At 50.1% G+C, this 13,447-nt stretch overlaps 1 protein-coding gene across 2 annotated transcripts in view; it reads right to left on the reverse strand.

Annotated features, from left to right (window-relative positions):
• COL22A1 (collagen type XXII alpha 1 chain) overlaps nt 1-13,447 on the reverse strand; it is a 327,564-nt gene that overhangs the window by 100,831 nt on the left and 213,286 nt on the right. For both annotated transcript variants that reach the window (XM_008001616.3, XM_073018373.1), the window contains exons 31-36: nt 13,039-13,080; nt 10,158-10,190; nt 5,098-5,151; nt 4,781-4,834; nt 3,921-3,974; nt 727-780 (exon numbers count right to left, since the gene is read on the reverse strand). In XM_008001616.3, coding sequence (XP_007999807.3) covers nt 727-780; nt 3,921-3,974; nt 4,781-4,834; nt 5,098-5,151; nt 10,158-10,190; nt 13,039-13,080 — 291 coding nt within the window. The remainder of the gene's footprint in view (nt 1-726; nt 781-3,920; nt 3,975-4,780; nt 4,835-5,097; nt 5,152-10,157; nt 10,191-13,038; nt 13,081-13,447) is intronic.

A 13,447-nucleotide genomic window follows, 5' to 3' on the forward strand; every position in this document is an offset into this window, starting at 1 on the left:
AGAAGGATGTCTGGCATGTATAAAGGCTCAGTCCTCTAAGCTGCGATGCTTATTACCTATAAAGGTTTGATGAAGAAACAGGACTGACCTAAATCTATTGTGGGGCAAAAAATGCTGCCCTTGACTAGATGTCATGGAGTGTTTTGTTGAACAATGTTCAAGTCTAAATTGGTGTTTATGGTGAATCTTAAAGCTGGTCCTTTAGCGGACACCTTGGGCCTCGACACGGAAAAGGCAGAATCTCATCAGGCCAAAAAAGATGCAACCCTAAAGGTGAAGCAACCAAGCTATTGTCTCCGTTTTGCAGATAAACTAGCAGAGACCTCAAGGAGTAGCTTGCCAAGATCGTCAAGTCAATTAATAGAAGAGCTAGGATTCGAATCCAGGTCTCCCAACAGCCGTCAAGGGACCTTTGACTTCTTTAGGTTCATTTTGTTTCTTCTGAAACAAACTAGGGTGTTGATTCCAACAACAGTGAAATGTGAAGACTTTCTGCAGATGCCAACAGCTGCATTTACCCTCTAGATAGCTGGCGAGTTGCCTAGGGCTCAGGTGTGTGAACTCTCTGGGTGGTCCATGTCAGGACAGTAGTGTCTCCATCTGGACAGTGGGAGTAAGGATGCCTACACCTCTGGCTTTCGGGGAGGATATATTAACTAGCTTGGTGGCTGGGTAGTGCATATGCACAGCCAGCGCTGGTATCCACACCCTCTCCCCATTACTCACCACACTTCCTGGAGGGCCACTGGGACCAGGGGGACCGACATGTCCAGGAGCACCCTGTTCAGAGACAGAAGTTTGGAAAGGCCAAATGCATTGGTTATAAGTAGTTGCTCTAACTCTCTGCAAACCTGTCTCATACTCAATTCACCGCGATGTGCTGGAACTGCTGCTGACCTGACAGGCCCCTGCAGACATGAACCTTCTCCCTCCCACACGAGGGCCATGGTGTCCCAAGCACCAAGCCTCAGATGAGTGGGCTTCTGGCACAGCGGTGAGAGGCAGGAGGGCAGGAGGACTCTGGAAGTTCCTTAGAGCTAGGGTACAGGGGTGTGGAGGAGCCTGGGGGTGGGCAGAGAGAAGGGCTGGGCCCTAACCACAGAAGAGGATCTCAGGTGAGGTTTGGCCTTATCCTAAGTGCCTGAGGTAAAGGAAACATTGAAAATGAAACGGTTCAGATCGCAGTGGCATATGTGTGTGTACATGTGCGTGTGTGCGCGCATGTTCGTGGAGAAGTGTGTGCGCGCATGCACGTGTGCATGTTTGTAGAGATGTGTGTATGTGTGCGTGTGTGCGTGTGCATGTTTGTGGAGGTGTGTGTGTGCGTGTGGGTGTGTGTATGTTTGTGGAGGTGTGCGTGTGCATGTTTGTGGAGGTGTGTGTGGAAGCGCATGGGTATGTACACATTTGTGGAGATGTGTGTGTGCGCGCATGTGCGTGTGCATGTTTCTGAAGGTGTGTGTATGTGTGCGTGTGTGCGTGTGCGTGTGTGCGTGTGCATGTTCGTGGAGGTGTGAGTGTGCACGTACACATATGCATGTTTGTGGTATGTGTGTGCATGTTTGTGGAGGTGTGTGTATGTGTGCACACGGGTGTGTGCATGCTTGTGAAGGTGTGTGTGTGCATGTGCATACGTGCATGTTTGTGGAGGTGCATGTGCGTGCATGTTTGTGGAGGTGTGTGTGTGTGTGCGTGTGTGCATGTTGTGGAGGGGTGTGTGTGCGCATGTGCATGTTCATAGAGGTGTGTGTGGGTGCACGTGTGCATGTGTATGTCCATGGAGGTGTGTGGGTGCATGTGTGCATGTTTGTGGAAGTGTGTGCATGTGTGCACCTGTGTGTGCATGTTTGTGGAGGTGTATGTGTGCGCATGGGTGTGTGCATGTTTGTGGAGGGGTGTGTGTGCGTGTGCACGTGCGCATGTTCCTGGAGGGGTGTGTGTGCATGCATGTGTGCATGTTTGTGGAGATGTGTATATGCACATACGCATGTTCGTGGAGATGTGTGTATGCGTGCATGCATGTTTGTGGAAGTGTATGTGTGCACGTGTGTGTATGTTTGTGGAGGCGTATGTGTGCATGTGCATGTGTGCATGTTCATGGAGGTGTGTGCATGTGTGCATGTTTGTGGAGGGGTTTGTGTGCATGCACATGTGCATGTTCATGAAGGTTGTGTGAGTATGCATGCATGTGTGCACGTTCATGGAGGTGTGTGTATGTGTGTGCATGGGTGTGTGCATGCTTGTGGAGGTGTGTGTGCATGTGTGTGTGTGCATGTTTGTGGAGGTGTGTGCGTGTGCACATCCATATGTTTGTGGAGGGGTGTGTGTGTGCATGCACATGTGCATGTTCATGGAGGTTGTGTGTGTGTGCATGCATGTGCACACGTTCATGGAGGTGTGTGTATGTGTGTGCATGGGTATGTGCATGTTTGTGGAGGTGTGTGCGTGTGTGTATGTTTGTGGAGGGGTGTGTGTGTGCATGCACATGTGCATGTTCATGGAGGTTGTGTGTGTGCACGTGCATGTGTGAATGTTCATGGTGTATGTGTGTGCATGGGTGTGTGCATGTTTGTGGAGGTGTGCGTTCGTGTGCATGTGTGAATGTTTGCAGAGGTGTATGTGTACGTGTGCATGTGCATGTGTGCATGTTTGTGGAGGTTTGTGTATGTGTGCGTGTGTGTGTGCATGTTTGTGGAGGTGTATATGTGCACGTGTGTGTGTGTTTGTGGAGGTGTATGTGTGCGCATGTGTGTGTGCATGTTTGTGGGTGTGTTTGAGTTGGCTTCGACTGGAAAATCAGGTAAGAAGTGGGTTTGAACTGGAACTTGATGGCTGGGCAATGATCCATGAAAGGAGATGTGGGTGAGGACATCCAGGTGGATCAACATTATGGGCACGGGGAAGCAGGGAGCTCTCACGGCCCTGGAGGCTGCCCATGTTTCTTCCAGGCCTTGTTCCCCACTGTCCCTGGGTTTTGCACGTCTCCAGGGTCAGGACTCATGGAGAACACTCCCAGCATCCTCCTTGCCTACACTCCACTTCTGTTCCCCTCCAGGCCGGGCTGGAACCAGGGCTGTCTTCACGCGCAGGGAGGAGCTGCCATCTGTTCCCGCTGTGGCATCCACACTTGTCACTACCTTGGCACACCCATTTCCGATCCAGCCATATGCATGGTGGCCTGGTCATATCAGCACCCTCTAACTGGTACAGAGCCACCCAGCGGCGGTGCTAGGAGCAGACTGGACGTGTGCTGCAGCTGCTCCTCTTGCCAGCACCGCTCCACAGAGACCCGGGGATGAGTCAGCCCATCCTGCCTCCCACCAGCTCCACAGTCCAGCCTGAGATCTCTGGCTCTGCACCATGAGACAGAACCTGAATCAGCTCCAGGAACAAGTGCCAGCCCCCACAGGGATCAAATACACCCTGGATCTGGCCCCAAGGATGGGTGAGCCAGGAGCAGCCAAAGAGTGTGCTTACGTGCTTATGCAAAGGTGTCCGTGTATTTCCCTGGCTGCATCTGTGTGTTTGGGGTGGTGTGTGTGTGTGCGCGTGTGCATACGTGTATTATAGGATGTGTATTCTCTGGTTTGTAGAGTATGTGTACGTGGTTGTGCATGTAAGCACACTTACTGGAGTAACAACCTCACCTGTGAGTGGTGGTGTGTATGTGTCTCATCCACATGTGCGTAGAAAGAGATTTCTTTCATTCGCTGGGCATGTGGACAAAGCCAAGAAACGCTACGAAGGTGGTGGAGGCCAGAACCTCTCTCCGTGCTGACTCCAGCCAACCACTCGAGTGTGGGTGGACCTTTTGGGCCACGTCCCCCTAGCTAGCCCAGAGCCGTAAGCCACAGAGCAGACACTGGGTGGGGCCTCCCTCCGGGGGTCCCCCAAAAGGCAGGCGGATCATAGGGACTCACAGGGTTTCCAGCTGCTCCAGGAGCCCCATGTGCACCTTCCTGTCCCTTAGCACCCTGCACAGGAAATAAAAGAGGGGCGAGGGTAAGAGACCCTCAGTGATGCTGTCTTCCCACATGCCAGGGAGGTCTCGGGATACTGTGCTCATCAGAAGCATGATTCCAAACTGAAGGGGCCAGGAGCACTGCCTAAAAAGTGAAGAAAACCACTAATTCCTGGCCCTTTGTTGGAGCTGGGTATATCGCAATTTCATTCCTTCCTCACCACCGACCCAGGGTATAGGGGTCAGCACCAACCCTTTGTAGAAATGTAGCTCAGAGGGGCTCACACAGCTACGCAGGGTCCCCAGTCACCCCAGCAGGGTCTCCCACCATAGCACAGAGTCTCCCAGAGAACCAAGATCCAGTGCAGAGGCTAACACCAAGCAAAATGACAAAATCAAAGCACTAACATGCACCAGGTGTCATCTAACCCAGCACTGCCACTGCATGGCTAGGATCCATTTCCTGTTCTGCAAATCCTCTGGGAACCAAGGTGCCCACTGTATGCAGAGGCCCTTACTCTCCAGATCCCACTGAGCAGGAGAAGGGAGAGCACGGCAGAAACCCGGAGCTCGCCTACACCAACCCTTCAGTGACAGAGTAGGCACATCCAGGGGTACAGAGGTGCGGCCTGGCCCCATGACTGTGTCTGGGGCATTTAGTGAGGGCCACATAGGCTCTGCAGCACCTGAGGACAGCTCTCCCCAGCGTCTACTCCCAAAATGCCAGGGGAGAGAACTGGGGAGGGTGGCCTGGAGGGAGAGAGCGTGGCTGGGATCTCCCAGTCTCTTAGTCAGCAGGGGAAGGGATGATTTTCTTACCGGTGGTCCAGCAGGTCCCCGAGGCCCCAGTTCTCCAGGACGGCCCTGCGGTCCCTGTAAGCACACGAGTTGCCATGAACCAGCTCATCCTCCTGGTTCTGAGCAGATGGGTGGGTGGGGCAGGGATGCTGCAATGGGTATAATTTGAGATCCAAGGTGGGGAAGTGGCTAGCGTCCTGAGGAGGAGAAAGGCTGCCTTCCATTCAGTGGGGCTCCTGCATGTGGACCGCATGGTGCAGATGTAGAGCTGGGCAGCCTTTGGAGTCCGGATCTTCAGGTCACCAGCCCTGCGGGGGAAGGGGGACACAAGGACTCACCGGTTCCCCAGGCACGCCTGGATCGCCTTTCTCTCCTTTGGGCCCTTGTTCTCCCTGTTGGTGAGAAGCACAGGGTAGAGTGGACTTCAGGGAGAATTCCCCTCATCACAGAGTACATGCCCCCAGCTCTGGCCACGCAGGCCACCTCCAGTCCTGTGTATCACCTGACAGGCTCCCACCCGCAAAGGCTGTTCCCTCTGCCTAGGGGTTCTTCCCTCCTACTCCCCAGGACTGATTCTGACTCATCTTTCAGGTCAGGAATCACTTCTTCAGGGAAGCTGAACACTTCAGCTTCAGTAAAATGGGCCCAACCCTCCTGTTACAGTGGGCCAGTGTACCGTGCCTTCCTCCTCCTGCCCCCTGCTACAGCGGCAGTTTTACATTTAGTTGTGTGGTTTGATTCATGTCCCTCCAGCTTAGAGCCTGGCATGTGGAAGATCATCAGTGAATAATGATGGAAAGAGTTTTCAGAAGAGGAAGGGTCTTTAAGGGCCTCTGGCCCAAACACTAGTTTTTCTCCCTTTCCCTCCCTCCCTCTCTCTCTCTCTTTCTAGTAGAGGTGGGGTCTCACTAGATTGCCCAGACCTTTCTTGAAATCCTGGGCTCAAGCGATCCTCCCTGCATAGCCTCCTGTGTACCTGCCTCCTGGAACTACAGATCCTCACCGCCGTGCCCAGCTCTAACCCCTTTCTACATGGAGAAGCTGGGGAGGGGTGCTTAACTAAGGAGACCTAGACCTTTGGGGATAGACTGGGGGTTGAACCCTGGACTCTGGATGGCCAGAATGGTGTGTCTAACTTTTTCTGAAGAAAGAATGAGACACAGGCTAGACAGGCAGTGCCCTGGGTGGGCCCAGGATGGAATGATCCAAGATAGGGCAGGCTCACTTCCAGGGAGCCACGTCCAGGGTGCCCAACACATCTCCCAGGAGGGTTGAAGGGACATGTGATCCTTAGCCTGCAATTCATATGGAACAAGGAGAAGATGAGCAGATGGGGCACTACAGTGAGGGCAGCCCTCCAGGAGCTCAAGGGCATATCTTTCCACAGCTTGTGGCCACTGTGCAGGAGAGGAGTGGGGCCAGTGGACCAGGGTGGACACAGCCTCAGCTTCAGACCCGTACAGCCTGTCTTGGGAGCCCTGGCCCTCTAACTTATTGGCCGTATAAACCTGGGCAAAGTAGTTACCCATACTGACCCCATATGACATTTGCAGTTTCCATATCTGCAAAATAAACAGGTGGTCTCTTTTTCACATGGGGTGAAGGTCAATGGTACAGAGAAGGTGCAGCAGAGGCAAGACATCAAAGAGAAATGGCACGGGTTTGCAGAGTTCTCCAGGAAGGCAGATAACAACCAGAGCACACATACCCAAAGGCAGTGTACAACCCTTCTCAAGGAGCAGAACCTGCTCCTGTCCCAAATCCCCACAGCCTGCTTAGGGGGACATCGGGCTCCCCCGCCACAGGTAAGCCCAAAGAGAGCTGGAATGAGCATCTGCCTTGGGTGTAGAAGGGAGTCCTGCATGGACGGGGTGTTTGCAAGACACGGCTTCAGAGAGCAGGAGATGAAGGGAGGACCCTGGATGCATCTGGAAGAAAGAGTCTAATGTCTACATTAGAGAATCTGATGTTGGCTAGTTCTAACCTTTACTTGGTGGAGAAATCAGCATGGAAAGACACTATCTACTAAGGGTTTCATGTCACTTTCTCTCTCTATGCCTACGCAAATATTGAAGGCCTTGCCGCCATGGTTCCTACCTGCCCTCCCTTCCCAAGCCGCTCTCTGATACAGCAGTTGGACACCGCATGGTCTGCAGCTGGCTTCCTTACTCAGCATCACCTATTGCATGGAACCGACATGGTCTACCTCATAGAGCTGTGACCTGGATTCAGTGAGATTGCTTTTGCAAAGTGTTTCACAGTGCCCCACACAGAGGAGGTTTCAACAGACGCCAGCTCATTCCTCCGCCTAGAATCTCCATTGCCATTGAGCTCAGGAGACATGTCTAGCCCCATTCACCGCGGACAATAATACCATTATTTCTAGCATGTTTTCCTTCTAGAAAACTACCCATGGTGGGGATTTGCAAGTCTTTTTCTGATCCTCCAGTCATTGGCAACACAATGCGTAAAGACAAAAGGGCTTATGGGATTGCTTCAGGAGACACACAGGGAAGACGTTTGCACATTCTGCCAGTGTCAGTGAACAGGACTGCAGTGGCAGGAAGACAAAGTGAGGAGCTATGGGGGGTCAGACAGGCCAGAGAAGGAATCAAGATGCTCAAGACATTTCTGCCCCAGAGCCTAGGAGTCAGCAGGCAGTACCTTCCCCCCAGGAGCCCTCTGGAACAGTTCTGTCGGTAGCTATTGAATGCATAAGTTTGGCTGGCTTCTGTCTCCTCCCCACTGCCCCCTGGTGACCTCAGCCAAGTTAAACAGCATCTCTGGGACTCATGATCATCTCTGCAGGCTCTGGTCATTGCCTGGGCATCCTGGAAGCCTCCTTAGCAAGGTGAGGGGTAGAATCAGGCCGGTTGGACAGAGCCTTCCTAAGACAGCTGCTTTGGAACAACTGATGAGCCTCCAATTACAAAACCCTGTTTGAGTTCTCCACTGTAACTTCCCCAAGCACGAGGCTGCCTGTCCCTCCATCCTCCAGCAAAGGTTCTGACATCTGCAGACCCCAGAGATATGCACACCATCGAACAGCCTGCTCTGTCCTTTGCAAACCACCAGCACCCTCTCACCTCATCAGGTGCAGCCACCAGCTATCCCCAGGAGCCTCCTCAGTCCCAGAGAAGGCAACAAAATGAGTCGGGCTCCTCCCTCCACCTCCTCTTCTCCTTTCCATTCTCTTCCTTCATTATGCGGCAGACCTTAACACCCGTCTAAATTGCTCTCTCCCCAGCCTCTTCCTGCACTGCAGGGACTCAAAGGCATGTGCCTGAGGAGAGCAGGGAGAAGTCAAACAGAATAACACTTTCCAAACCCATCAATACAAACATGGGTTGCCATGGCGACGAAGACAGTCCCAGGGAGGCTCAGGCAATTGTCCACAATGAAACTTTTTTTTTCATAGGCATAATTTCCTTGTTTGCATCTGAGAGTGACTTCCTGGCTCCCAGGCTCCCACAGCAATGCAGAGCCTGCAGGAAGGATGTCAGTGCTGAGACTCAAAGGGGAGGGCGGCACAGGCCCCTCATGTGCCTTCCCGGTGGAATGCTCTGGAAATTGTGTTTTTACAGAGCAATTCCTTTAAGGAGAGGCTGGACGTGTAGGCTTGTCTCAACCCTGAGGGGCTCAGGGTGGACCTGAGGGAGGGAGGCCCACAGATGTCAGGGGCATGGGGAGGCAACACATGGAGGTGGTCTAGGAAAGGCAGGCAACCAGTGGAAGGGACAGGCAGTGTGATGAGAAGCCCCTTGCACAGGACAGCCAGCCCGAGCTGAAGCAAAGGCAGTACAGACGCTCCATCCAGTGCGCTATGACTGACACACTAGCCCCTCATTCCTATCTCGCAGGTAGGGCCTTCTTGGCAAGCTCCCTAGCACCTCTGAGCTGCAGGGCCATCACCTGTAAGATGGACACAGGTGCCACTCCCTCAAGGCTGTTAGGAGCCTTGGCTGTAGCAGTGCCAGGAAAATGCCTGGAGCTGAGCTGCCGCGTGGGGTGCTCTGCCCTTCCAAGCCCCTGTCTGCGAGAGCAGGTGAGAAGCCGGGGTGGTAGGCAGGGAAGGGAGTTCCTCGGGCAGCGAGTGCTGCCCTGCAGGTGAGAGAGGGGCTGTGTCCCTTATGCAGTGAGTGCCCGTCTCTGCCAGAGCAGAGTTCTAAATGTTTTACATAAAGTGCAAATATCCTGTTATTTGCATTTAATCCTGAAAGCGTATTTTTATTGTCCCAATTTTATAATTGAGAAAACTAGGTCTCAGCGAAGAAACAGATGGAACGTTTTCAAGGACAGGTGGGCAGTGAGGCAGTGCCCTCTAATGGTTGACAGCTCAGTGACAAGAGGGCTCCTTTCACATCAGGGCCTTCTCTCCCTTCAGGAAAGGCTCACAGCCAGAGCCCTGTGCACCTGCTCTTTCCCACGGAGTCTCTCACCCACTTCTCCCCGAGTCTGTGCTGCCCCAGGATGCCCCCACCTCCCCGTGATGCTTCTCAAGCACAAAATCCTTCCTTCTCCTGCAGTGATTTCAGCACCTGACTCAGTCTCTCTACCTGCTTCCTTCTTTTGCATCACACACAGGATTCTTTTAAGTTTTTAAAATGGAATCGACTTAATATTGAATAAATGAAGACAGCAACAGTTGAAATGGACATCTACCCCAGCCTCTCAGCTGTCCCGCAGGTCAAGCCGTAATAGCAGAACTGCATCAAAGGCAGCAAAAGAAACACTGTCATGTTTTCTGGCTGCAGGGTTGCCAACAGCATAAAGAGATCCTGAAAACACCTATTTTCTGAAGAGTCATTCATGAAAAGAGAGGAAAAAGGTTTCTAGAGGTCACAGTGATGATAAGCTTTATTTCCTGCCACGTGTTTTTGTGTGTGGAAGTAGCCAGCATCGCCCTCCGTCCATCTGGCACACCCCTGGTTACGTCTCAGGCTCCAGTCCCCTGAACAGCCTCTCTGAGAATGGGGTCCCCTCTTGACACCCCTATCTCTGGTCTCCTTCACTGCCATTATCCATGGGGAACGTCTTTGCCTCTCTCTGACTCTCATCTTCTGGCATCTCAAATAATTCTGGTCTCCTCAAAACCACCAGCGCCTCTCTGTGTTACTGAAGAATTAACTTTTCCCAGAGAGGCCCAGCCTTTGCTCTTGGCTATGAGAGGTAACTTCTAGGCCCCTGGAATGTCCTGCTTGACCCTGGAGCCAGTTCCCTGCAAGGTCCTTTCTCCACCTGTTTTCAGGGCAAGCCCAGCAGCCCCAGTGCCTGACAGTGACAAGCGCGATGGGGCTGAGTCCCCACCCCACTTGGTCCAGGCTCCCAGGCCACACCAGACATGGCCTGCCAGGCTGAGGCATGCTGGGCACCCTGAGGCACCGCTGCTGCTACTTACAGGCATCCATGGATGTGGTGTGAACACGGATGTCTGAAAAGGAAACCACAGAGATTAGAAAGATGGGCATCAAGGAACCCAGTGTTTCATTTTTAAAACCTGCCTTGGTGAGATTTACAAGAGAAAGAATACAGCCCCAAAGCTTCCTGGAACGCTTATTAGTTTTGAAAATTAGATTCACATCTTCCTTTAAAATCCCTGGCTATTTATTTGTGAAGGCAGAAATGCATAGTGGTTAGATTCAGGAGCCCTGGAGGCACAAGACCTGAGCTCCAAACCCTGTGTGACTTTAGACATGTCTCCTCAGCTTCTACGTCCTCATCAGTAAAATGGGAAAGAAACATTCTTCCCTGCAGGTGTCCATAAGAGCCCTGCCCGGGACACTGGATTCGTGTCACAATGTCTTATTTTCACTACTGCCATCTGCTGGGCATCAGGCAGGGATGCAGGTGCATAGCAGACCAGGTTGGGGAGAGAAGCGGGGGTGGGGAAATCCCGCTTGACAGAGCCCAGACTACGCAGACTCTGGCATACTGGCCCCTGCAGGCTCCTTCAGTCTGGCCACCCCCACCTAGGCTGTGTTTAAGGCTTCTTAGGTGTCACATTTTCTCCAGCTTCAAAGCTTTTGCAAATACTGTTCCCCTCACCTGGAACATACTGTCCTCTCCGTATCTATGACTAACAAAGGTCATATGGAGACCCACAGCTGTCTTTTAAATGTCGTGTCTTCACGGATCCCTCTACCCTCTCCACCATGCAAATATAACTTGGGTCCTCATGTGATTCTTGTTGATGCATCTTGTTCTTTTCCTGGATCACATTTACTATCATTTGCAATGTAGGTGTATCTTTGCCACTGTAGGATTAGTTTATCTTCTTCACTAGGCTACAATCTCTGACAGATCTGATCCATGCAGCTGCCTGGGTCCCAGCAGGGGCCCAAAAGAAGCAGTAAATGCACAAAAAACATCATAGATAATGGTCCTAAATCACAATACATTAAAAGAAGAAGGAAAAAAGGAGCTTCCTATACCTTGCCTTCCATGTCCCCAATTTCCATCCGTTTTCCAGAAGGCACTGTTTTTCAGTTTACCATATTTTTAAATGTTTCCTATATATTTTCACACAATTATAAATGTTTAGAAATACATAACTTTGTGCAAGTTATACAAATAGTAACAGCGACTATACATGGTTACTTAGAGCCATTGACAGGCCTTCACTCATGTGGTCTCACAATAACTCTTAAGAGGTGGACTATCTGTTTCTGTCCTGCCTTATGGATGAGAAAATTGGAGGACACAGAAGCAAACCACAGAATGAAGTTCAAGCTGCTGGTGAATGTCAGGACAGGAACTGGCATCCACATAGGTGGCCTGGGGAGCCTGTGCTCTTCATCTTTCAATATGCAGTGATTGACTAATCAATTTTTCCACTTAATTCGCCTTGTTCCATTTAATTTGAATATCACTATCTTTTCAAGACCATACACATATTATATGCATATCAATTTGTAGAATTCCATGATACAGATATTTTGTGATTCACTTAATTTTATGCTTATGATTGTGTGGTCTGTTTCTAATTTTTTATTGTCATAAGTGACACTACAATGCATATCCTTATACATGCTTTTAAAAATGCACACATACAAATATTTCTGCAGGATAAATGCCTAGACATGGAATATCTAAGCTAAGGGGTAGGCACCTTGTGATATATTGGTACTGCCAAGTAATCTCTCAAATAGGTGTGCCCAATCTGTTCTCTCACCAAAAAGGTATGAGAGTGTTTGCTGCTCTGCACCCCTGCCAGTGCTGTAGGTTATCAACCTTAAACAAAAATTTGATATGACTAATTCCAACTCTAATGTTTCCAATTTCTTCCAACACCCTTATGGAATGTCTGAGTCTCATTTTGATGAGTGTTGCTGGGGAGGAGATAGAGTTGTGGAATAATGATTTCGGTTTGACAAAAAACACAGAGTAAGATTCTTTGCCACACTACAAATGGGATTTCTGAGTGCACAGGCTCTCTCCTCTGCTCGTATCCCCTGAGGGAGATAGTAACTGGCCAACTCCTGATACATGTATAGGGTCAGGGCCAGCCCAAGAAGCCATGTGCAAATTTCCCTGAAATCAGGTGGTCAAAACAGAGGATCTCAAGACCAGGAAGAAACATTAAAATGGAAAAAAATAAAAAAGAAAAATGTTCCCCCTTATACAGTTCTTGGGAGTAAGATAAATAATAATAATAGCAGGTTCTAAACTTTTTAATATTTATAATGCACCAGAAACTCTGCTAAATATTTTGTACTGCTTCAGTTAACTTTCACTCCATATGTACAAGATAGCTGGGTATAATATTTTTTAACAGACGAGTAAACTGACTTTGTTAGACCATAACTATGACCACAATGCTGGTGAATGACAGAGCTGGGAGCCAGGTCTTCATGCCCTCAAAGCCCACGCTCTTACTGATACTCAACACCAACTTTCCATGCCCACCCTAACACGTATAGAGGGCAGATGAATGAAGGCCAGTTCCTGGGTCATGGTAGTACAGTCTTACCCCGGGCAAACTGCTTCTTGTCTCTGGACCTCAGTTTCCCCAAATGTGACAGGCAGATATGTATTCTCAGTATCTAGCACCCATTCTGATAAATAATTGTGCTTTTGCTGAATAAATCAATAAGCATAGGATGCTTCTTAGAGAAGTGTATATATTTTTGGTTTGTAGGACCTAGGAATAGGCCTAGCTATTGGCAAACACCAATAGGGGAGATATTTAAAACTAAGTAGTGGTGGTTGGTGGAGGGGGAGTATGAATCCCAATATCATAGGAATTCAGAGGAGAAAGAATTAGAAGCAGAGTAACTTACAGTTCCAGGTAAACCGGGAGGGCCTGCAGGACCAGCTTCACCCTAGATGGAGAAATGAAAACTCCATGATCATTAATCCTCCTCCCAACTCTGCTTATGCTGTGACAGATCAGCTAACACTGTTCTCCTGAAACAACAGAATCACCCACCCTACACCTACCTTCATAGATACATACATATATACAAATTTACATACATACATTCCAAATTATAAACTATTTCAGACATATAAAAACATTGTTTTGAAAAGTATCCATATTGATATGTGTAGTGGTAGATCATTTATATCACTATACACTATTCTATTGTGTAACCAGTAATAAAGTGAGGGGGGTTCCAAGATGGCTGAATAAGAACAGCTCCAGTCTACAGCTCCCAGTGTGAGCAACGCAGAAGATGGGTGATTTCT

The sequence above is a fragment of the Chlorocebus sabaeus genome, chromosome 8, assembly GCF_047675955.1.
Source record: "Chlorocebus sabaeus isolate Y175 chromosome 8, mChlSab1.0.hap1, whole genome shotgun sequence".
NCBI classification, from domain to species: domain Eukaryota; kingdom Metazoa; phylum Chordata; class Mammalia; order Primates; family Cercopithecidae; genus Chlorocebus; species Chlorocebus sabaeus.